At 36.3% G+C, this 24,937-nt stretch overlaps 1 protein-coding gene across 8 annotated transcripts in view; it reads right to left on the reverse strand.

The window, feature by feature from the left end:
* LOC145248141 (uncharacterized) overlaps window positions 1-24,937 on the reverse strand; it is a 568,735-nt gene that overhangs the window by 121,212 nt on the left and 422,586 nt on the right. For all 8 annotated transcript variants that reach the window (XM_080109960.1, XM_080109956.1, XM_080109957.1 and 5 more), the window contains 3 exons: window positions 12,799-12,864; window positions 7,400-7,477; window positions 1,279-1,390 (listed from right to left, as the gene is read on the reverse strand). In XM_080109960.1, coding sequence (XP_079966086.1) covers window positions 1,279-1,390; window positions 7,400-7,477; window positions 12,799-12,864 — 256 coding nt within the window. The remainder of the gene's footprint in view (window positions 1-1,278; window positions 1,391-7,399; window positions 7,478-12,798; window positions 12,865-24,937) is intronic.

Below are 24,937 nucleotides of genomic sequence, written 5' to 3' on the forward strand. Positions count from 1 at the left end.
TGAAAAGACCAAGGTTAAAAGTAGGGGGAAACAGTGAGCAGGAAGAGAGTTCCACAAGCTTGCAGTTCTTGGAAACAAGCTACTGGAATAGATATCTGTATTCTCATGAGGTATCAAAACAGCGAACTGATGGAGACCACTAGACCGACGAGTCAAACGAGCTGGAACAAATGAAGCAGGGAATAGATTAGACAATTCTTGATATATCTATCTATATATATTTTGACAAATACTTAAAATAATCAGATCCTTCCTAGACAAAAGAAACGTTCAGGTTGTCTTCAATGGCCACATGTCTAAACAACATGAAATCAATACGCGTGTGCCCCAGATGTGGATTCTTTGACCTTTATTATTCCTGATATTCATAAATAGTTAAATTGTCTCCGACATGGATATATTTGCTGATGGCACAACAGTCCATAATAGACATGAGAGTAAAAGGAATGCATACATATTCAAGGCAATGGCAGAAACCCTAGAAAACGACCTTCAATCTGAGGTGGAATATGGCTGTAAATGTTTGGTAACATTTAATACAGCTAAGACTTAGCTTCTTTGCTTTAACAACTACAAATGCAAACCTCCCCAACTGTCGATTACCATGATAAATAACACTACCTAAGAACTCATCATTCAAACTCCTTAGTTTAACATTCACAGACAACATAGATTGGAGCAAATACATTGATACCATGCTGCAAAGAAGGCAAACTCCCAATAACATGCTAGAAAAAGTACTCTTACTCGCACCATAGAGTATCATACCGTTACAAGGCCACAAGTTCACCATATCTGGGGTATTTTTTTTCTACATCTGGGCTGGTGTATCTACAACTAGTTCCTCACATTCAGAATCCAAAAAAGTCCCACACTATTGGCTAAGCTCCAACTTCAGGCCCATCGTTGCAATTTTGGATCCCTGACTTTACATGTACTTTATGGAATGCGCTATGATAAACTAATAGTATGTATGTCTCCTCGATCTACATACTCCAGACTAACCTGAAAAACAGCAAAATCCCACCCCTTCACTGTTGATGTCCCTAGATGCCGGAAATCTTTCTTTTTTTCCCTTCAGATTAGTAGACTTTACTAACCTTCAGAAGTTTAAATGTGCTGGCAACAAACATCTCGCTACTCAACTCCCCACAGTCTCCTGTAAGACACGGTCTCAACATTAGTCCCTTATGCCCAAGTTGCAATATGCCTTGTTAGATGTGACAAAGAGTAAAAATTAAAAAAAATAAAATAAAAAAAAATCACTCATTCATCTACCTTTCCTCGATGGTGGTGGTGGAGGTGGTGGTGATATCATTGGTGGCAGACCTGGTGGCCCCCTCTCTCCTTTCTCGCCTTTGGTTCCTTTGTCGCCCTTCGAGTATCTTTGCTGTTAATGGATAAACATACAATACATAAAATAAACAAGTATAGATATTACAAATTCAATCGAAAGATATATAATACATCGAATAAGACGTCACTATAGGTATTGAACTCCGGCCTGGGGCCAGTGTCCGTACATGGAAATCAGAATGCAATGTTGGAGGTAGAAGGTAGACTAAACGATTGATGAAACTTATAAAACGAGTTAAATAATACTGTTACAATAAAAGATAGAAATAATTAGGATCACGTTTTATCGTTTGAATGGGTTCATCTTTCTAAATCAGGCGTTTCCAAACTACGGACGGCAGGCTAGATCTGGCCCGCAATCCAATCTGTGATAATCTTATTGAAAATGTAAAAAAATATTCAAGAAAAATTTTTTAAATATGGAAATTTTTTTATATTTAATCATCACTTATCAAGGCCCAGAAGCCACTCGAGGATAAGGGTTAAAGAGTGCACATTGGTCAAAAGGACAATGTCATATTTATCGTTAGAAGTGTACATTTAATAAATTGAATTACTTAAGGGGAACGGCTCATCAAGAACTTGAAGACGACCATATTGTAGTCAGCTGGTAAGCAGGTAAACAGAAGAGTTCCACATGTATGCAGTTCTAAGAAAGAAACTTTGTTCATGGAATCTACGTTTAGGTTAGGGCGCAGATAAAGGGTGCGGGAAATTATTGACAGTGTTTACAGCCAAACGAGTGTTTCTCATGAATGTTTGGCGTAGTGGGAACCATAGATTGGAGCTCAGACGAGCAATTGCCATGAAATTAACGATAAAACTGAGACAGGCTCGCAACGTCTCTTTTGTGAGAAAGAGGTTACAGGGAAGAGAAAAGAGCATCCCCACTAGACTACGCGTCTATTCTGAACTCTGTCAAGGCAGGATAAGTCTTCCTAGCAGCTCCTGCCCAGATGTGACAGCAATACTCCATACTTGGATCTACTTGGCTCTTATATAGGTAGATAATTGCATCAGCAGGCAGATATCTACTGGATCGCAATTATTTTTTCCAGAGACCTTGTAAATGTGTAAAAATAGTTTGGTATGTTTCCTTTTGTTCAGAAAATGGTTAAAAGAATGAGGTTTTGGAGAACCAGTTCCACTAAAATGCAGGACAGCACTACTGTCAAAAGAAAAGTAAGACACCTTCCTCCTCCCCTCGCCAGTCTGCGGGAGACCTTTGGGTATGGTCGAGAACCCACTTATCCATACCGAAGAGATCTTCTTATCTATTTGCTTCCCCATGATAGCAAATTAGACACAAAGTCGTTTTTAAATGTGGGGAGGGGGAGGGGAAACCAGCTCCCCCGAGGGAGCACTCTGGCATGGTCAAAAGTGACAATTGGTATGAAGCGTTTCCTCTAGATCGACCAAAACTGATTGCTTAAAGAGCAATGGTCTGATATGTGGGGTTGCCCCTACATATTATTTTGATTGCAACATCTGCAGAAAAGAATACTACACTTTGATCTTTCACTCCCAGGCTAAGAAGAGATCATATTTGGGCCGCGAATACTATGCGATTTTGGATATTTAGTCAGGGTTTACTAGGAGGGAAATGTATCCTCATGCCAGGTTGACCAGATAAACCCTGTACGGAGAGACCTGCACGAGGATAGTGTCTAGTAATTCTCTCCATTAGGCATTCAAATTATCTCCTTTATTACATATTCTATATTTAGTGATGTATATATATATATATATATATATATATATATATATATATATATACTTCTGTATAAGATTAAAGGGGTCGTAACGTTTGCTTAATATAGTTTTATGCAAAGAAAATAAAAATATTCACTGAGTTAATTAATTAATTATTTAATTAATTAATTAATTAATGCACCCTAACTTTTGTGAAATTTTAACAATACGTATTAGACATATGTTAATATTTCACAATTTTCTTTGAAATATTTGAAGAGGCATACAGAGAATTCAAATATTTCAGATTTGCATTAAATTTGATTTATAGTAATTGGACAAACTTTGCTGAATTTTAATTTCTCATTAATACCCCTTAAGCATGAGGTTTAAATTTTTAGCGATTTTCTAAAATGAAAATCATGTAATTTGGAATGCTGGTTCTCTACATAAACTTTTCATAATAGATTCTAATCTGCGTTGGGGAGCATAGAAGTGGTGTAAAAATGTTCTGTTCAGGGAATTAATTGTGCTTGTGTTAGGATGCATAACATCGTTTATTCATTACCCACACAGCAGCAGTCGTATAGCGTAATGGTGAGAAGCCTTGACTGTTATTTGGGCGGTCGGGTTTCGATCCTGGCTTGAGGCAGTTGTCTGTCTAGCCTCACTGATGAGCTGCGAAACAGTACTCTATGTGTATAAATCTATATATATATATATATAAATGTAAATTTGGTTCGTTACAAATGAATAAAACCATATTTCTACGTTACCAATTTATTTGAAATTTTCAGACAACCCATCTTTAGAGTCGAGGTATGTTTTTATGTTATTGAAATAAATTTACCTCGCGAATTATTAAAATATTAAATAAAATAAATATATTTTTTAACCGTTACTGCGTATCTGTTCTGTTGATAAAACTGAACTTACGGTTCGATTCATTTCATAGCCACGAATTGACGAAATATTTCATTTTCTGTTAACTCGATGAGTAAAAAAAAAAACAAAAAAAAACATAATTCCTTTGTTTATCTTCCAAATTTTTTAATTTACACATTTTTCTTTATTATATAAGGCCCCCCCAAAAAGTTTTTCGCTTACTTTTGAGGTTTTTTTTTGTTGTTTTTCGATATAAGATTGGTTGGTAAAGTACAGTTTATTTTTGTCCGCGCTATTTTTTAAATCGTATTTCCAGGTTTAATTACAGTTTTATTATATGTTTTTTTTTATTCAATTGTAAGGTTAAAATACACCCTCCGCTCCCCATGTTAAGAATGGCTTTTTAAATATTAACGTTATTATTTAAAAATCCATTCTTAACATGGGGAGAAGAGGGTGTTTTGTAACTATTCTGGACTTTCACCTAACAATTTAATAAACAAAAATTAAACTTAAGCAGACAAGGAACAGTACTGAAGCATTAACATTATTTAGAATACAATTGAATAAAAAAAAACTTAAATTAAACTTGGAAATACGATTTAAAAAATAGTACGGATCGGTAAGTGCATTAGCACCATAAATTTGTCTAATTCTTAAATTCTTATGTTATTGGGGGAAAAAAAAGGTAAATATGAGAAATTACTCCACCCTCGAAAATTCCTTTAAAATTACCACTCCTATAGGTTTTCGGGGCCGCTGAAAACGAAAATAACCTTTATAATTAAGGCAAACGAGTAGTTTCCAAGATATGAAGAAGTGTTAGTTTAAAAAAATGAAGGATCACTTTTCCATAATAATTTAATGTAAAATGATCACCCACTTTGTGGCCACGATTTTTGGGGTGGGGCTTTCTTTCTACCCTTGGAAAATCCTTTAAAATTACCTGCTTAAATTGGTTAGAGGGGCGGGGGGTCGGCCGCCCCCCCCCCACATAAAAATGCCCCTCTCTCAGGTGGCCAGAAAGTGGGTGCTCATTCTAACTTAAATTTAAATTGAAAAGTGATCACCTACTTTTCGAAAAAGTAATTTCTTCATATCATGAAAACTTTCTTTTTGCGATGGAAACGGTTTGCAAATACGTTTTTAGTACACTGAAATCTACAATAAAATATCTCGTTATATACGAACATGAGACGGGCCTTAAAGTAAAATAATACCGGATTTTTGGGGCAGATTTGCCATTTAGTTGTATATCCTCAAACCAGGTAATCACTAAAAGGGACTCTTAAAAGTCGTTACCTGTATCGATCAAAATTTAAAACCACTGATTATATGTCAGCCTACATCAAAGTATCATATATTGAGTGAGTTCCTAACAGTATTTTGTATAGTTTTTTAGTTTAAACTCATTTTCCCAAAATTTCCCCAAACATAACGTGTTCGATACAGTCTGCTGCCATTTGTATTTTTCAAATATACCGATAAACACTGCATGTTTTTGAACTGATTAAACATTATACATTGCATAAAAACACTACAATCTTATCCAGTTAGGTAGAACATTTACTTTTCTTGCCTTTGATAACATTTATTTGTTATATATTCATTTTTTGACAACGTTCTTTGTATCTGTTAATACAAACCCTTTTCATTTAATGCAACGTTTAGTCAGCTCGAAAAACAGTGTTTATCGATGTATTTGAAAGATACAAATGGTGGCGGACACTGTTGATTATGTTAAGTTTGAGAAAGTGAGTTAAAACTAAAAAACTATACAAAATACTGTCACAAACCCACCGATTATGTCAGCCTATGTCATGGTAACATATTCGGTGGGATTTTAACACTGTATTGTATAGTTTTTAGTTTTCAACTTAATTTCCCAAACTTAACTGCAACCATTTCTGTTTTTCCAGCCGATTAAACACTTTACCTTACAGAAAAACACCAAATTATCCAGTTAGGTAGAAATGTAACTTACCTTACCTTTGCTTTCATTTGTTTTTGGACAACTTTTTCGAATCTGTGTATAGTAACCCCCCCCATCACTCAAATATTAATTACTAACTTACATTTTTGTATACAGAAAAGAAAGAAAGAACATTTTTTTTAGCGTTTCAACGTTAGTTTTATCCACTGATTGTTCTCGAGCCCAAGCCATGATTGACGATAATCTTGAGGATCAGGATCCAATTCTGCAAGAGTATCATTTTTTTCATTTTTTTTTTTAGAGTGGATTGCTGTACTAAGAATATAAAAAACATGCCTTTTCTCTTTTTATTAGAATTTTCCATTACACCAAATTGAGCCACAGCAACGCGTGGCAGTGTACAGCTAGTATATATATATATATATATATATATATATATATATATATATTTAGTATGGCGTAATGGAAAAATATAAAGGTATTTGCAGCTTCTCTTCCAATTTTCGAATTTTATCATGTCAAGCCACACTTCATTTTCTTTTGACGGATTGATTGTTGCTATTTCTTCTAATGCGTCAAGGGCCTAAATAGATTCACTGATTGATATAATAATTAAGTGATTGATTTTGGTTGGTTGTTTTTGTTTTACGGCATATCAATCCTTTTCGTGTTATTTAATGCCGAATCCAAAGATTTGGAAGAATATTTTTTTAATAGAATATATTTGTTGTTTTCAAGTCGGTTTCTATTTAACTCATAGTTGGGACCCTAGCAGGTACTACCACTCCGGGTCAGAGTGGACCTGGGAGCAATGGCAATTAAAGGGTGGCTCCAAACTCCCCAAAGCCCGCAAGCTTGGATATAGTTTAAGGTCATATCCAGGACACATTGATTTTGTACTACGAAACAGATACTGTCAAGAATTGTATAAGTCAACTGAATTAAAGGAATAAATTATAAAATGGTTAACATTATGAATTTTGGAATATAACTTTTCGTCATTCATTCTTTCTCTCTCTCTTTATATATATATATATATATATATATATATATATATATGGATAGATAAATAGATAGACAGATATATTTGTTTTAATAAAAGATGAATCTGGCGTACCTCATTACACTGTTATATCTTAATTTGCTCCAGTTTGTGTCCATCCATTACACCCCTGCATTGCATTGCTTCTATAAATTCTTTTGTATACACACTAGACAATGCTTTAAGCAAACTATATTAACCTCTTATATATATATATATATATATATATATATATATATATATATATATATATAGACTGTTCGGCTACTTCTGACTCAGCCTGTACTTGAAATCCCGGTCGTATGCAAATTGATCAAATGAAAGTAATTATTTGATCAAGGGATGGTGATAAGATCGCATAATTAAACACTAGTATCTGACATCCAAACGACAAAATCCTGAAACTCCTGACCGCTGCCAAACGAAGGCATTAGGTCACCTATCACGCCTTTCGCAACCAACTTCGTACCTGTGAACAGGGAATTACTTACATAAGGTGGTCTTGATACTCTGTTTATAGGATCATCAATGTCGTCTGATCCGCTTCCCGATCCGCTGCCTTCATCAACCTAAGAAAAGATAACAAAGCAAAGAATGAGAAAATAAATAAATAAAACAATAAAAAGCAAAAAAAAAAAAAAAACAAACAAAAAAAACAAAACAAAAAACACAAAGACACACACACACAGAGGTGAATATCCAGACAGTATTATATTCGAATTATGCTGAATAAAAATGTCTTTTATGACAATGATCAAATTATTCCCATGAAGTAAAATAGTTTTGTGAAACTTGTCATATTATTTGTCGGGCCTACACGATTGGCGCACAATTATAAAAGTGCGACATTGTCGCGAACTGGACAACTGTACAATACGAGTTTTAAGCGGAAAAGATCTTTATCTTCTTGGCATAGCGCCATAGAAAAAGAGCACTTTGGTCTTTAAAATTGCATGGGCAGCTCCATCGGTTTTTAATGTAGAGAAAATCCTTCCCCTCTCCCAAATGAGGAACTATGGATTGGAACAAATTGTGTATCTACATCGAAAAAAAATTTAGTGTGCCATTCACACTATTTCTTGAAATAAAACTTTACCTATATTAACAATTGTTAATGAAAAAAAAAAAAAAACAACAAAACCAAACAACTCACATTATTTTTTTCTCATTTAAACATTAAAATGCCTACCAAAAATGAATTAACTATTAAAACGTAAAATTGTTAATCCTAGATTATTTATTAAAAACTTTGTAAATGAAAAACCGCACACGATATAAAAAATTAATATACGTTTTCCTTTTAACATATCAAGTTTTCCCTGTATTAAAAATTGATCTTCAAACGAAAAGCGAAACAATGGTTTTCTTATACTAGTGAGGCGAGGGGCACCCGGCTTTGCCCGGTCATAAAATACGCTTAAATATGATATTTTAATTCGTCCAGATTTCGTATATATCATTCTAAAGTCGTGATGTCAATAGTAAAAAAAAAAAAATATATATTTGCGTGCCATCAGCAAGAATTGAAACCGAAAGCAAAACTGGAGCATTCAAAACTCGTGACGTTACCACTGTACCAACGTTACACGCAAATGAACTGATTAAAGATAAATGTATAACCTGCATAACGATTTTTTTTTCAGTTTTGACCCCTTAAAAACTATATTAATTGGCTAAAAGACCCATAAAAAATCTAATCATTTGAAGCCCCTAGCGCCACTCTGCGACTTTTAGTTTTTGGAGAGATAGAGTTTGAAAATATGAAGACAGACAGACAAATATAATGCTTTTTATATATTAGATTTGTTTACAGGTGCTACATGCGTGTACGAAAATCAACCGGTGTTGTCCAGGAGCTGTTCCTTTTGTTTCCCATATTTTATGATGTCTTTAATACCTAATTAATCCTTGTATAGTTCAGACTACACTTTTCATATTCGTTGTCAATTACAAAATGTTTCGACTGATAAATATGGTTAAATTTGTACAATGTAAGGTATAATCTCATAACTTGCAAGTGCAGATTAAACAAATTGATTCCACACTACGCACAGAGCCATCTGTTGCCCGACCACTAACTTAGTCTGGTGGCAGTGGGAGGATCAAATTCCGTGTCGTGATTTGGCTCAGATTAAGAGTTGCCAAAACATCGATGTGTAACCTGCATTTAGTTTTCCTATTTTATGGCATATCAACCGTTTATGGATTATTTAATACAAAAGGACAAGCAGATATCAAATAAAAGCTGCTATTTGACCACAAAGTTGGAACAGGCGTTATACCTTTTCATCTGGTTCGTAAATGACCTACCTGATAAAATTGTCTCTGAGATGGATATATTTTCTGATGACGCCATGCTATATAACAGACACAAGGGGAAAACAAATGAACACATTTCTAAAGAAATGGTAGGAACACTAGAGGAAGACCTCCAATCTGTGGTTGAACGGGGTCAAAAATGGATGGTCACATTCAATGCTGCCAAGACTAAGATTGTTTCCTTCAATAATTACAAGAAACCTTCTGAACCACCAATAACTATGGCTAAAGATACATTACCTGAAAGTATTTCTTTCAAACTCCTCGACTAACATGTACAGGGAACATGGGTTAGAACAGATACATTGAGAGCATTGCTAGGGTCCCTGCGAGGAAAGTGGGCTCCCTCTACCGTGCTAGAAAGTTGCTTATGCCTGAAAGTATTCTGTACCTCTACAAGGCCACCATTCGCTCATGTATGGAGTATTGTTGTTACGTTTGAGCTGGTGCATCCGCTGCTAGTTATTCGCTCCTGGACAGGGTTCAAAAGAGAGTCGTCAACCTGACAGGTTCTGAACTGTCATCTAGGCTTCAACCTCTGTCCCATCGACGAAATGTTGCACCTGTCTGACTGTTCTAAAAGTATTTTAATGGTGGATGCTCCGACGAACCCTCAATGTAAATACCCCGACAAACACCTAGATCCCACCCCTACATAGTAGAGATCCATAGATGTAAGAAGGCCTCCTTCTCTAATAGTTTTTTCCCAGAACTTTGGAACCCCCCTTCCAGGTTCCTGCTTTCCCAAACGTACTAAGATGCAGAAGTTTAAGTGCAATGTGAACAGACATCTTGCTGCTCAACTCTTTACATAGCATCCATGCAACTTATGTTTCTGATAGTAGCCTTCTACATCAAAGTGGCAATGTGCCTTGTTTGGGTTGGTTGGTTGTTTCTGTTTTACAGCATATCAACGCTTTTCGGGTTATTTAATGCCGAATCCAAAGATTTTGAAGAATTTTTTTTTTTTAATAGAATATATTTGTTGTTTTCACGTCGGTTTCTATTTAACCCATAGTTGGGACCCTAACAGGTACTACCACTCCGGGTCAGAGTGGACCTGGGAGCAATGGTGATTAAAGGGTAGCTCCACACTCCCCAAACCCCACAAGCTGGGGCCTCACCACTGGATATAGTTTAAGATCATATCCAAGACCCTCATTGAGGGACTTTTACCCTCTGTAGGGGGGCAGTCGGCGTATTCTAATGCCCCACCGATAAGGCCGCCTTGTTTGGGGTGAAAACGAAAAAAAAAGAAAAGAAACGATTCCAAAGTCCGGGCGGATATCCATTTTGATTTTCGTTCCGCCAACATCTTATAAATCTTGTTTCGTATCGAAACCATTTTAAAGGCATCCTTTCTAATCAAATTTGAACCATTTTATGGGTCTTTCTCATCTAAATCACATTTCAGGGATCTTCCAATTTTCCCTTCTAACTTCAATTATTTCAGTGCATATCTTACCATTTATGGCATTCTAAGTTTCGCAATTTTTCAATGGTTATAATTTTAATATAATCCCTCACAGTTCTAGGATGTTTTTTTTGTGTTGTTTTGTTTTATGGCGTATCAACCCTTTTTAGGTTATTTAATGCCAGTAATCCAGTAATTTTAGACAACTACGTTTTTTAAGCTTGAAATGGTTTATATCTCTACATATTTATTCATTATGTTTAGTTTAATTATATTTTAGAGAAAAAAGTGTTTGTTTTTGGCTTTGCAGAACATGATTGAGTTTTGAAAATGGTAAAGAAAAAAAATCAATAACATTAATGTTTGATGCTTTTAATTAAAAAAGCCGATATCTTCAGACGAATCTTGTGATCTTGGAAAAGTGTTTTAGGTTTCAAATTGTTTAGATGTTCAAATATTGATTCATGGTGTTTGGTTTGATTGTTTTTTTTTACGCTATATCAACCCTTTTCAAGATGATCCAGTAATATTTGAAATTAAAAAAGAAAGATTTTATGCTTCAATTGGTTTATATCTTTAAATATTCATTCGTGATGTTTGGTTTGTTTTTTCTATGCCATATCAACTCTGCCGAATCCAGTAAATTTTGGAAAGCAGTGTTTATGCTTCAAGTGGTTTGTATCTTCAAACATTTATTCATGGATTATTTTGTAAAGAAAATTGCTGTTTTTGATTTTGCTTTACAGAACATGATTGAGTTTTGCAAATTGAAACAAAAAAAACAAGTGAAGCATGCATGCCCCCCCCCCGTGAGTGCACAGTGAACGATGCATAAAAAATGAATTAATTTTGCATTTGCGCCCCCTCCCCATATTTAGCCCCAAAAGTCCCCAGGAGACGTCACATCCTGGTAAAAATGAACAAACAGGGCATTTTTAGGCCTTCACATATGTAAATTTGAGTTTTACACCATACAAAAAAGAAATGACTAGTCCATCTTTTGCACCCCCCCCACATTTAGCTCCAAAAGTCCCCAAGGCCTTAACATATTTAAATTTGAGTTCAGCACCATGCAAAACGGCTAAATAGACACACAGAAAATTTTGGACTAATATGGTAAAATAGTATAAAAGATGGAATGTTTTTATCAGCCCTAAAAGAGCTCCTAGGATACACCCAAGAGTTATCGCAAAGTATAGACAAACAAAATTATATAGAAATCAGTTAGTTACAACTTTTCAGAAAGTTTAATAAAAATCCAAGGCATCAATTTTTTTTTTAATAAGCACAAACGTGTCAATTTTAGCCATTTTAACCCGAAAGGCACTCTCGGGAGGCAACCGGAGTTTTCTCGGAAAATCCGTCCTGTTACTTTTTTTACTCATATCATGTTTAATGTTTGTGCAAAATTTCAAAAAATTCCCAGGCGTAGTTATTGAGAAAAGTGGTGACAGACGAACAGACAATGGTTAATTTACAGGTCCACCCTCCTCTTGTCGGGGTCCAACAATGATATCAATGTTTAGTGCATTTAAGTAAATAAGTCGATATCTTCCGATGGCCTGATCTAGTACCACTAAATGTTGTTTTTTTTTGGTTTATCTTTTTATTTTTTCATCAGTTAATTTTTTAGGTTTGATGCAGTTCCTCGATTACATTTCGTTAGCTCAGGGTCTGCGTTACTCGGATACAAATTGAAATGAAAACATAGAAACTCAAATTTAATTGGAGACAAATAGACAAGGCGTGTAGTGCGTTGTTTTATGCGTTTAATTGATTAGATTTCAGGTTTATAAATTCGCTATTTTTCCTATGGAAATCAAACCCAGACAAGGCATGAAGCCCCTTGGCGTAAGAAACTGATAAAAATAAATAACTACTTCCAGGTTGCAAACTAGCCAACGATCAGTGTAAGCTGGATAGATTTCGACTTAGAAAAATAGCAATTCTTCCCTATTTGTCAGAAACGTCGCCCATGGAATGTGAGGACTAAAGACAAAATAAGGCAAGCGAAAGTCACGAGGTTGGTGAAAGTAAACTCAATGTCCACTTTCTATTCTTTATAATTAATCTCCATATTTTTACGGAAAAGTAATGATTGAACTCATTTAGATAAAAACTATTCGATAAATTTCATCTTCAAAACATTTTACTTACATAAGATTCATCGTTGTATTGAGCTTCATCCGGGTTCGTATGCATCTTCAGTTCTTGTAGAGCTCCCTGAAAAATAGAAAAAGAAAAAACAAACATTTTAACAATCTAATTATGATTATAAATACATCGAACGTAGTTGAGGGCGATCCGAAGGCACCCTTTTCGTTACCAACAACTTCCCCCCCCTACACTTTGTCGATACCTAAATCTGAATGAAGATTCCATGAACAAAGCTTCTTTCCTAGAATACCTGCCTGTGGAACTTTGTTCCGCTGACATGTTTTCCACCTAACTACAGCATGGTCGTCTTCAAGTCCAATGTAAACAAGTTTTTGATGTGTCGTACCTTTAATTAATCATATTCTACCCACCTTCCACCACAATCGATCAATAAGATGCTGTCTCAGTGACAACCTTACACTTGTCTAGGACAACTCTTATCCTAGAGTGGCCTCCGGGCTTTGATTAGCGGTAACTGTTTTGCAAAAAAAAAAAAAAAAAAAAAAAAACACCGCAAGATGAAGGGAGGTGCACTTTTCCTTTCGTTATGTTGCTCTACTTATCTTTGATCTTCAGATCATAACGCTGGATATTTAGCAAGAAAAAATACGATGTTCCGAGCCAGCAAGATGAAAGGATGTGCACCTTTCCTACCGTATACTACTCCACTTACTCTTGATCTTCAAATGATAACGCTGAGTGTTTAGCAAAGCAAAAAATAAAATGCGATGCTTGAAGTATTTGATATAACTCAGTCGTGTACTGAACCATGGTTTCCCAGCCGATTAGTGACCACTAACTATGGTTTAGTACACATATTTATATCTATATTAGCCATCCCGGTAAAATAGAATGCGAAAGAAAAAAAAATCACAATTGGAATATATCTCCACGTCCATAAAAAAAAAAAAAATGATAACCATAGAAGAATTAAGTCGCCATGAAGTTTAATAGATGATATTTGACATATGTAGAAATAGAAAAACGGAAGCAAGGGATACCGGAAACACGTGACGTTTAGTAAAGCAATCACCAGTATGTCCAGCTTTAATTATGAAAAACAAACAAACAAACAAACAGAAAAAAAAACATCATGCTTATACTTATTGAATAGTATCAATATAGAAAAACCGATGAATGATATAAACTAGTTAGTCGCATCCCAGTCACCAAAGGACAGAATCAGTTCAAAATCACACAATTTTTGGTAATTTTTTTTATGTTTTATACACGATTTTGGATTTTATTTTTATTTTATTTAATTTAATTTAATTTTTTTTACACAGTGGTCACCACTTATCAAGGTCCGGAAGCCACTCGGGGATAAGGGTTATTGCAAGTACATTACGTTAGTGTGGTGATTTGATGAAGTGTTTACTTAAGGGGGCGGTTCATTAGGAATTTGTTAACGTTGGACTTGAACACATCCAAGTTGTAGTCAGGTGGGAAGCAGGCAGACGGAACAGAGTTCCACAGGCGTGCAGTTCTAAGAAAGAAGCTTTGCTCATGGAATCAACGTTTTGATTTAGGCACAGATAAAGAGTGGGTGAAATTTTTCACAGTGGATTTAGCTAGACGCTATTTTTTAATAATTTTTATTTAGGCGAATGTCTATATATCATTTTTTTTTTTTTGCCGTCTTACGGGCGTTAAGCAACCCGTAATGAAAAATGTTGCCTTTAGTTTATTTGGATGCTTTTCAGAGGCGATGATATATTAATAAAAGAAAGCACAGTATTCCAAACAAAACAAAAAAAAAGGAAGAAAGGTGATTAGGAAAGTTAAGACGAACGGATATTCAAAAACACGAAAAGCTAACTTCAAAGATGATATAAAAAAAAAAAGAAAAAAAGTAAAACGCCAGTCCCTCCAAATAAGATCTACCATCACGTTGGAGCTTCTTAAACTGCTACTTTGAATTTAACCACTGTGAATTGTATACTATGTCTGGTTTCGTTGGTTATGTTTCAGTGATGATTAAATTGTAATTAAACAAAATAGAGACAATACTTTTCGTTACGGGTTGAGATGCTAAAAGAAAATATAGGCATTTACTCGAAAAAAGATAGAAACAAAAATTATAATTGTGGACTCAATCTCTTCTTTGGTTTTCAAAAGGCAAACAACCAGTATATATGATGGTATTTATTTGCTCCCCCACCGAGCAAATTAGGCACAAGGCCGATTTTTAATGTGAGGAGTGAAGGGAGGGGGAAGGGGAAAAGGGGACCAGCTCCCGAGAGGTGGGAAATGGGAACTGGTTAAAGGTCAGGCATGTGGGGTTGCCCCCACATCTGGTCTTTGCTAGTCATAGCTAGTCATAGCTTGCAGTATCTGCCGGAACAGATGGTATTTATTTGCTCCCCCACTGAGCAAATTAGGCACAAGGCCGTTTTTAATGTGAGGTAAAAACCAGCTCCCCTAAAAGTAGGCAAAAAGGGGGCACTCTGGTTACCAAAAATAATAATTGTCCCAGTATAGAGGGTTTCCCCTCCATTGACTGGTACAAATTATCTTAAGTGCAGCATCTGCCGGAACAGATGGTATTTATTTGCTCCCCCACCGAGCAAATAAGGCACAAGGCCGATTTTTAATGTGAGGAGTGAAGGGAGGGGGAAGGGGAAAAGGGGACCAGCTCCCGAGAGGTGGGAAATGGGAGCTGGTTAATGGTCAGGCATGTGGGGTTGCCCCCACATCCGATCTTTGCTAGTCATAGCCAGTCATAGCTTGCAGTATCTGCCGGAACAGATGGTATTTATTTGCTCCCCCACCGAGCAAATTAGGCACAAGGCCGATTTTTAAAGTGAGGAGTGAAGGGGAAATGGGGACCAACTCCCCGGGGAGTAGGGGAGCTGGATAGTGACAATTGGTATGAAGGGTTGCCCCTACATTGACCAAGGTCTTATATGTGGAGTTGCCCCCACATATGGTCTTTGCTTGCAGTATCTGCCGGAACAGATGGTATTTATTTGCTCCCCCACCGAGCAAATTAGGCACAAGGCCAATTTTTAATGTGAGGAGTGAAGGGAGGGGGAAGGGAAAAAGGGGACCAGCTCCCGAGAGGTGGGAAATGGGAGCTGGTTAAAGGTCAGGCATGTGGGGTTGCCCCCACATCTGGTCTTTGCTAGTCATAGCTAGTCATAGCTTGCAGCATCTGCCGGAACAGATGGTATTTATTTGCTCCCCCACTGAGCAAATTAGGCACAAGGCCGTTTTTAATGTGAGGTAAAAACCAGCTCCCCTAAAAGTAGGCAAAAGGGGGCACTCTGGTTACCAAAAATAATAATTGTCCCAGTATAGAGGGTTTCCCCTCCATTGACTGGTACAAATTATCTTAAGTGCAGCATCTGCCGGAACAGATGGTGTTTATTTGCTCCCCCACTGAGCAAATTAGGCACAAGGCCGTTTTTAATGTGAGGTAAAAACCAGCTCCCCTAAAAGGGGTCACTCTGGTTACCAAAAATAATAATTGTCCCAGTATAGAGGGTTTCCCCTCCATTGACTGGTACAAATTATCTTAAGTGCAGCATCTGCCGGAACAGATACTACACTTTGATCCCAGCCCCAAGGCCAACAACCAGTATATATGATCTTCATTGAACTTTCTATTTGAAAAAATATGGAAGATATAAGGGATATATACCGTGTAAATACATTTTTTATCTAACCTCCTAAACACATATATAATTTCATTTATTCACAAAAATGTTTATAGGGAGATATACTATTTATGCATCATTTTTCTAATATTATTTCAACAGTACCGCTTACGTCGAAAGTTATGAAAATATATATGGTAATTAAGCTACACAAAGTTTTCCGCATTTCATCATTTTAAGGACTCGTCAGGCAAAAATGCCTGGAATTCAGATTGGGCGTTTTTTTTAATCCACACACTTGGTATTGTGTTCAGCTAACTAAAAAATCAGATTCATTTTTACTCCCGACTATGGGTTAATGTTTTTAGTCGGTTGACTTTTATTTTCACCTCGTTTTCTCTGTTTTGAAGAGCGGTAACTCACCTTTTTTGTGAATGTACTGAATTAATATGTAACCTTATTTTAATACGTGTAAGCTTTATTTTACTTTTTTCTTTAAGCATCAAATAATATTATTATTATTTAGTAGTAGTAGTATAATCCTGAAGTTTATTCTATGTATACTGTAGCTTGCTATTTAACTTCTGCATTTTAAAAGGTTTTGAAATTTATAAAGTTTACAATTACAAATTTCTTATTTAGACATGGGTCGTCTAAATATCGACATGTATTTTACTTGCTCGTCGGACTTACTTCCACTCGACTATTGGTGACTGTTGTTAATTTCCTGGGCAAAGCTGGGACACAAGTACATTAGTATATATATATATATATATATATATATATATATATATATATATATATATATATATATATATATATTAGAACCCCGGGATACAGCATTAAAAATTAGTAACAAAGTACAGTATGTAATACACATGTATATAATCAAATAACATTATAAATAACACCGTAAAGCGGGAAAATACCGTAACCAGGGTACAGAAAAACATTGTATTTCACATCGTAACCTAAAAAAAAAAACTATCCTAGAGCCACCGTATCCGGGGTTTTACTATATAGGCGTTTGGACAATGTTTAAATATTGTAATTTCGCATACCCATCTCAATAACGGCGAGAAACTCTGATTATCGCCTAGACGTCGAGTTTCAATCCTGGCTTGAGGTAGTTGCTAGTCTAGCTGCGCTGATGAACTGCGGAAGAGTACTGTATGTTGATGACTATAAATAAATAAACTGCCGCAAGCGTAAACAAGCAATGCTATTTGTGTAAACATATAGAGCTTAGGCGTTTGGACAATGTTTGAACATTGTAATATGGCATAACCATCTCAAAAGCAGCCAAATAGCGTAACGCCGAGAAACTCTGATATCGCCTACACTGGCCTGAAGTAGTTGCTAGCCTCACTGATGAGCTGTGATACAGTGAAACAATACTAGCCTTGGTGCCCGGCGTTGCCTGGGTGTTTGTAGGTGTGTGTTGAGCAAAAAAAAAATTTTTTTAAAGTGGTAGAAGGCAGACAGTCAGGCAGGCTCGAACTCGTATTGCGAAGGAGGAAAAGAACGTTAAAAAAACAAAACCAAAAAAAAACAAAAACGTGACATCTTTGCTGCTGCGACAAATCGGAAGTTACGCTAGTCAATCGAAAAGAGGGATGAGTTTCGAAAATATCGGCGAAATAAGCAACCTCTCCCTGTACAAAAGTTCCCAGTTGAGGATGAAGGAATTAGTGTTTTTAGCTAATTTTTCGATCTTTGTCGTCCAAAGGGCCGAGCTTCAAAACGATACCAGTCTCGTGAAAATCCATCGCCTCTATCTTAAGTTGTAGGCATACATACATACATACATACATACATACATACATACATACATACATTTAAACAGACAGGTGATATTTATATTATAGATGATATTTTAATTGTCTATTATTTGTTATGAAGCTGTATCTGAAAGGATGTCGAGATGTTTATGTTTGCAAGATCTGGAATATTGTATCCCTTTCTTAAATATTTATTACTAGCATGGGTGCTCGGCGTTGCCCGGGTATTTGGAGATGTATGTTAAGCAAAAAAAGTGGTTAATTTTTTTAAAAAACTTTGACCCCTATTATGACCCCTTAAAATTGATTGTTTTGGGCTCAAATAAAGTTATTAAGTTAGATCCATGTCCAATGAGCCTATATCTAAAATTTCAAGTGTTTAGACCGAAAATTGTCGGAGGAGTTTGGTAGAGTTCTCAAAGGTCAAATCGTTGAACTTTGACCCCTTAATCGCCAAATGTCTGGCCGAAAACCGATCATATCGATTTCCCCAAATCTCAGTGCCCTGTATATCAAATTTCGAGTATGTAGACTAAAAATTGACAGAGTTATTGCGTAGGGAAATGTAAACACACAGACACACACAGACAGACACTTTCACTTTTATAGATAAACAAAAAATATCTTGATGTACTAGTTGCTTTTGACTTACCCTATTTTTTGCATATGAAAGAAACAAAGAATTATTGTTGCTTTTTTTTATTTTAGTTTTTTGCATGCTTTAAATACTTATTATAAATTAGAGCTTTTTTACGCTACCGACGTGGTGCAGGCGAAGCGACAAGATAAATTAATGACCTGGAACGCGTGAGACAAACAGGTTTGGAGATTCCATAAAAAGTGATATCAGCTTTTCAAGTCATTTCATATGCTACGAGGAATGTTTCATGCGTGGGAAATTCATCTGCCCCCCCCCCAAATGCCACTCTGGATTGGAACAAACTAAAAATTGCCCCAGTCTAGAATGACTTCTTCATTTAGCGTAGCATCAGAACAGACACTATACTTTGGCCCAAGCTAAAAGACCATTGAAGTTCGTATTTACTTGCTTTCTGGCGAGGACAGAGTTGGACGCAATTTGTTTTTCGTTATGTAGGGAAAATCCAGCTCCCAAATAGGGGCACACTGGATTGGAATAAAAATTAAGATTACCTCAATCTGGAAGGACTACTTATTCACTGACCAAAGAGAGAATAGTCCAAGTGTAGAAGATGTCACATTTTTGTTCCCAGCCCCAAAGTCAAAAACTGTAATATTTATTTCCTTCCCATGGCGGAAGGTGTGATGTAACAGGGCGCAGACGTGTGTATGGCAGCAACAGCAGCAACAGCCAACGTATGCAAATGACCGAGCCATGTGTGAAGTGACGTCACCGCTCGAAAGAAGAAGGATTATAAAAAAGAAAAACCTTGACCGTGTAGGGACCGACTGAGATAGACATGTTAGCTGAGAGCGATAGGAAAAAACGCATCCTAAACATGGCCAGACAAAGATAGAGTACCACGCATTCAACACGGCAGAGCCCTGTTAAGCACACTAGAGTACGAGAAGACTTTTAAACAAGAGACAAGACGTTATTGTGGAAAGTACCTGTAAATAAATGTCTGTTGTTTCACTGAAAAAAAAAAGAGCGAGTAAAATTCTTTCCTTGTCTTTGTTTCATTGCAACTATCGGCATACAACATGTGGGTTCCGAGGGTTGACATGTAACGAACACGTTACAGTGACACAAAGGTAGGAAAGTTGGATTGAAGGGCCAGTGCTCCTGAGGAGCTGCAAAACATGCCTAGTCAGTCCCATCAGCATTCCCCAGTAGGAGCGCCTTAGGCGATTAGCAATAAACTAACTCCTGAAAGAGAGAAGGGAAAATCTGGGAGGTTAGACTTGCTAGCACTTCACATTACCAGCATCATACCGCGTTTGGTTTCGTCTCTACTTCATCGACTGCCTGCTTACTTTTGACCCATCCTGTATTTTGATGAATCAACGCTTTTCGTATGTAATTTGTTTAACTGACTGTGATTTGTTAACGAACCTATAATATACGTCACGCTCTGTTACGCGTGATAATGGCATTTCTTTTATGAATCTCACCCATGCTCTATTTCCTGAATGATCAAGAAAAATGTTAGAATGGATAGGTTTTGTTTGATTGTTTTTGTTTGTTTTGTTGTATTTTTCTACGGATTTGTGACTATTTGGATGCCAACCCCTCCCTAATCACACAACATCGCGACCCTATCCCCTTGCAGACCCCCAAAAAGGAGGAGTTAGAAGAAAGAAAATGTTACACCTGTTGAAGGAGTGTTATGAAGCCGAGCCTTAGCGTCGAAATTGTCATAGAAATATTAAAATATGCAAGCGGCTAATGGAATGGCGGGTATGTAGTGCTTTCAGAAACTAAATAGAGTTGCTTGGCCGTGAGGGTGGGGTAAGGACCCGAATAATTGAAGTAGAACGAGAAATGAAGATGAAGGGAACACACACAGAATATATATATATATATATATATATATATATATATATATATATATATATATATATATATATTCTAGCATATGGCCCGGCGTTACCCAGTCGTAAATACGCATAAATATATTTTAATTCATTCAGAAACTGAGACATGTGCATGCGAGTATTGTTTTTTTTTCTAAACAGTTCACTTCTTTTAAGTAAAAAAAAAAAATACTCGAGCTGAGATCGAAACTGAAGCCTAAGGACAGCGAGTCAAATACAATAACCATTAGGCCAGCTTGACACGTCTTTAAAAAGTGTTTCAAACCTACTTATTCTCAACATACGGAATCTAATGTAAACGATTCACGCATGCACTTTCGTGAAACAGATAGCAAACAGATAACAATCCGATGACTCCCACGCACCAATTCTTCAATTTGGACCTCAGCAGCCCTTTTTTCTGGATGATTAAACATTTTTCCACGTATCAGAATACTTTGTATACAAAATTTCAAATCTGAAGATTAAAAATTCGTTGAGTATATAAGTTAAGAAGTGTCCTCACACATTTCTCACTTATATATATATATATATATATATATAATTTCCTGTTTTTACATAAACTGTTATAAAGAGATATATTTTATCTATCGATTTTTAGGATTTACTTCAACAGTGCTCAGTATGTGAGTAGAGCTAGGTTATAAGTTATGAAAATATATTTATGACAAGTAAGCTATACAGAGGCTTCCGTGCGTCATCCCCGTATTTACTTTTAGCCTGACGACTCCCTAAATAAAAAATGCGGAAGTTCCTGTGTAGCTAAATATATTTTCATAACTATAGCGCTATTACAAACCGTTTTTTCCTGATCCAAATTTCGAATACTTTAAGTAGATAACTCCTTCATACTTGAACATACCACTAATAAGCAGAAAATTGATATACTAGAAACATTACTAATTAAATTAAGAAATTAAAAAATTAATTTCAATAATAGCGACGATAACATTCTTAAATACATTTAAAAATCGTACAGAACCCATTAATATAGTTTAAAACATGTGATTTACTGCGACGAAAAACATCACATATATAAATATCCTAACATTTTAGCGTTAACCATCCCTGAAGATGGATTTGGACGCATCTGAAAGTACTCGAATAAAAAGTGACTAGGGTAGTTATATCAGCTAGTGTGACCTATGCTCGCCGCAGGTCACCCAAATGTGACCTGTGCCCGTCTTTCGCAGGGGATCCTTTGCAAGGTATCTCAGCATAGTAGGACACGTTGATCGATTTGGTCGGAGTCGATTTCACCTTCGGGTTGATATGCCGCCGGAAGTGAATAAATCTCATGCACACAAAAGAAGGACAGACTCGGTTAACTATTCTACTGGTTAATTCAAGATAGATATGTACAATATTTACTTATATACAATTGTTCAAATGTTGATTTTGACAAAATTCAACGGAGACCTTATTAGATTAATTACTCTAGGTTTTACGGTGGTGGCGGTTCGGAGATAGAGCGGGATGACGACCCTTCGATTGTATTTGATTTCTCTTCAATCTCAGCCCCAACTGCCGATTTTGACGCGGGGACTCGCTTATATAGTGAGGTGACGAAGTGGGTCGAGGCCACTGCCTGGACCAATCGCAACTAATTACGTCACCTTAGGGGACTCTCATATTTCCCGTATGCACATGCGATTCTGCAACTCTCTCAGGCCTTTTTCTCACGGCCGAAAGGTTAACCCCGTGACCTCTCGGTCTGGTACTGCACTCAGAGACCTAACAACCCTGAGTCAGCACTCGTTGTCATCGGAAACGAAGTTATTTTTCGTTATGAGTCTCAAAGTGACATCAAATTGTCGTTTTCACCAAAACAATAAAATTTATAACTCAGATCTTTCTTTCCGCAAGGTTTGGTTTATGTCGGCCGGGCATACGACAATACTTAACGAATAAAACAATCATATCTCCCCGGCATTCTCCAGTGTTTCAGGAGCCTCAGCCTCCCCTCAGTGGGGAGACCAATCGCTCCCTAGGACGGTCACATCACACCAGTTCTTAATAAAAACAAGAAAACCAGAAAGGATCACTTTTCTCTGTTTTCTGCCTATGATTTTCTTTTTCACTTTAAAAAAAAATTGTTTTTTTTTTTTTTACTGATTACATGTTTATATTTTCCTCTTTATATATATTTGTATTTCCGTATTTATTTTTGGGATATGTGGTCAGAACAGACGGCCTAACAAAAGATCTGTCCGTTGGTAAAACCCTGGCAAAAAAGGACGTGGAATGCCAAACACAAGAATGTCAGACAACATGAAGGACATCGCGGACATTAACATGGCTGAGTTGCTCAAAATGGCGCAGAACCGGAGTCAATGGCAACGATTCGTGAAGTATGCCACGGCTGGTCAGTAGAAAAGAGAGAGAGAGCGAGATAGATAGATAGATAGATAGAGAGAGAGAGAGAAAAATAGAAAGAGAGATAGAAAGGGAGAGAGAGATTTCCCCTTTCCTATTTTATCCTTTCTTTCTTTTCGTTTTTCTGTTTTCTTGATTCCCATTCTTATTTTTATCTATAAATCTATAAAAGTAAACTTGTCTGTGTGTCTGTCTGTCTCTCTGTTTACATTTTCCTACGCAATAACTGTCAATTTTCAGTCTATAGACTCGAAATTGAATATACAAGGTATTGGGCATTGAGATTTGGGAAAATCTTTGTAATCGTTTTTTTCCAGAAATTTGGCTGTTAAGGGGCCAAAGTTCAACGATTTGCACTTTGAGAACTCTACAAAACTCCTCCGGCAATTTTGGGTCTAAACACTTGAAATTTTAGATATAGGTTCCTTGGACATGGATCTAACTTAATAACTTGATCTGAGTCCCAAACAAAAAATCTTATAAGATATTTTATGTATAATGTCTGCATAAATAAAGTCTATCTCTTTCATATATATATATATATACATACACACGCACACACATATGATATTATTTATGTAAACATTTTGATAACATGAGCAAACTATTTATATTTTCTTCGATTTCACCATAATCAGTTCGACCTGACGGGTCTTCTGTATGGAAAAAGCACTAGCAGAATCATGTCCGCAAATATATAGCCAGAAGTTTTGTATAAATAAAATCTATATTTAAGTAAGGCTCAGCTTGTTATTGTACACATCAGTTTATCCCGTGGAGAAAATCTATACACACGTGAGTTATGTGTGTGTGCGCGTGCGTGTATCTGTGGTGTGTCCAATTATTTAGGTCGATTTGTTTTATGTAAGTGAATGTAGTGAATGCCGACCTTACCAAAATGAAAACTAACAACGTTATAAGAAGAAAATCACACCTGTACTCTTGTCAGATTAAATTAAAGGGTCACACCAAACTGGTATCGTTTCGCACCAGTCAACAAGTGGAGTGTGGAAAAATGAAAGGTATTAAAAAAAAAGGCGACAATAAAAAGGTAGCTAATCTGATATATATATATGTATGTATACAAATACGATAGAACAAATTAATGATATTCAGATTTTAATCGGGGAGGAAGAGGTACTGTAGACACTTGTCAAGACAAAGGCAAACAAGATTCCATGGATGTTACTGACAAGTGTTTAAAAGAATGAACAACAACAAAGAAAGCAAAAAACTCGAGAAATCTAAGAATTAGACACGCGAACACAAAACAACAACAAAAAAAGAAGATCGTAAAAATAGACACAAAAAAAAGCTGCAGGGAAAATCACAAGGCTAGTATCTAACAAGGTAAAATATCGCGAAATATTCCCATAGCCACATGAAACGTTTTAGCAACAGTTCAACACCTAGTCGAAAACCTATATTGAGTATTTGCTTTGTCTTTGGCAGGATTATGTTCACACTGACAGCAAATAGAAAACGCTAGCTGGCTGGCTGGCTGGCTGGCGCGCACGCGCGCGCGCACACACACACACACACACGAGCGTGCACGCGCATTGCAAATTAAATTCAGAAAACGATCGTAGACTTAATGTATTAAGATTTATTTCCCCTGAATAATATTCAAATAATCTCCCCTGAATATAACTAGCGACAAAGAAATCATTCTCTATTACGCATTTGCCTTGTCCTTGGAAGGATTATTCTTACACTGACAGCAAATAGAAAACGCTTGCCAGCACACATACACACACATACACGCACGCAGTTAAATTCCGCAAACAATCATAGACTTAATGTATTAAGATTTATTTCCCTTGAATAATATTCAAATAATCCCCCCCCCCCTGAATATTACTAGCG

This window comes from Euprymna scolopes, chromosome 26 (assembly GCF_053919585.1).
Source record: "Euprymna scolopes isolate OS-2025 chromosome 26, ASM5391958v1, whole genome shotgun sequence".
NCBI lineage: Eukaryota > Metazoa > Mollusca > Cephalopoda > Sepiida > Sepiolidae > Euprymna > Euprymna scolopes.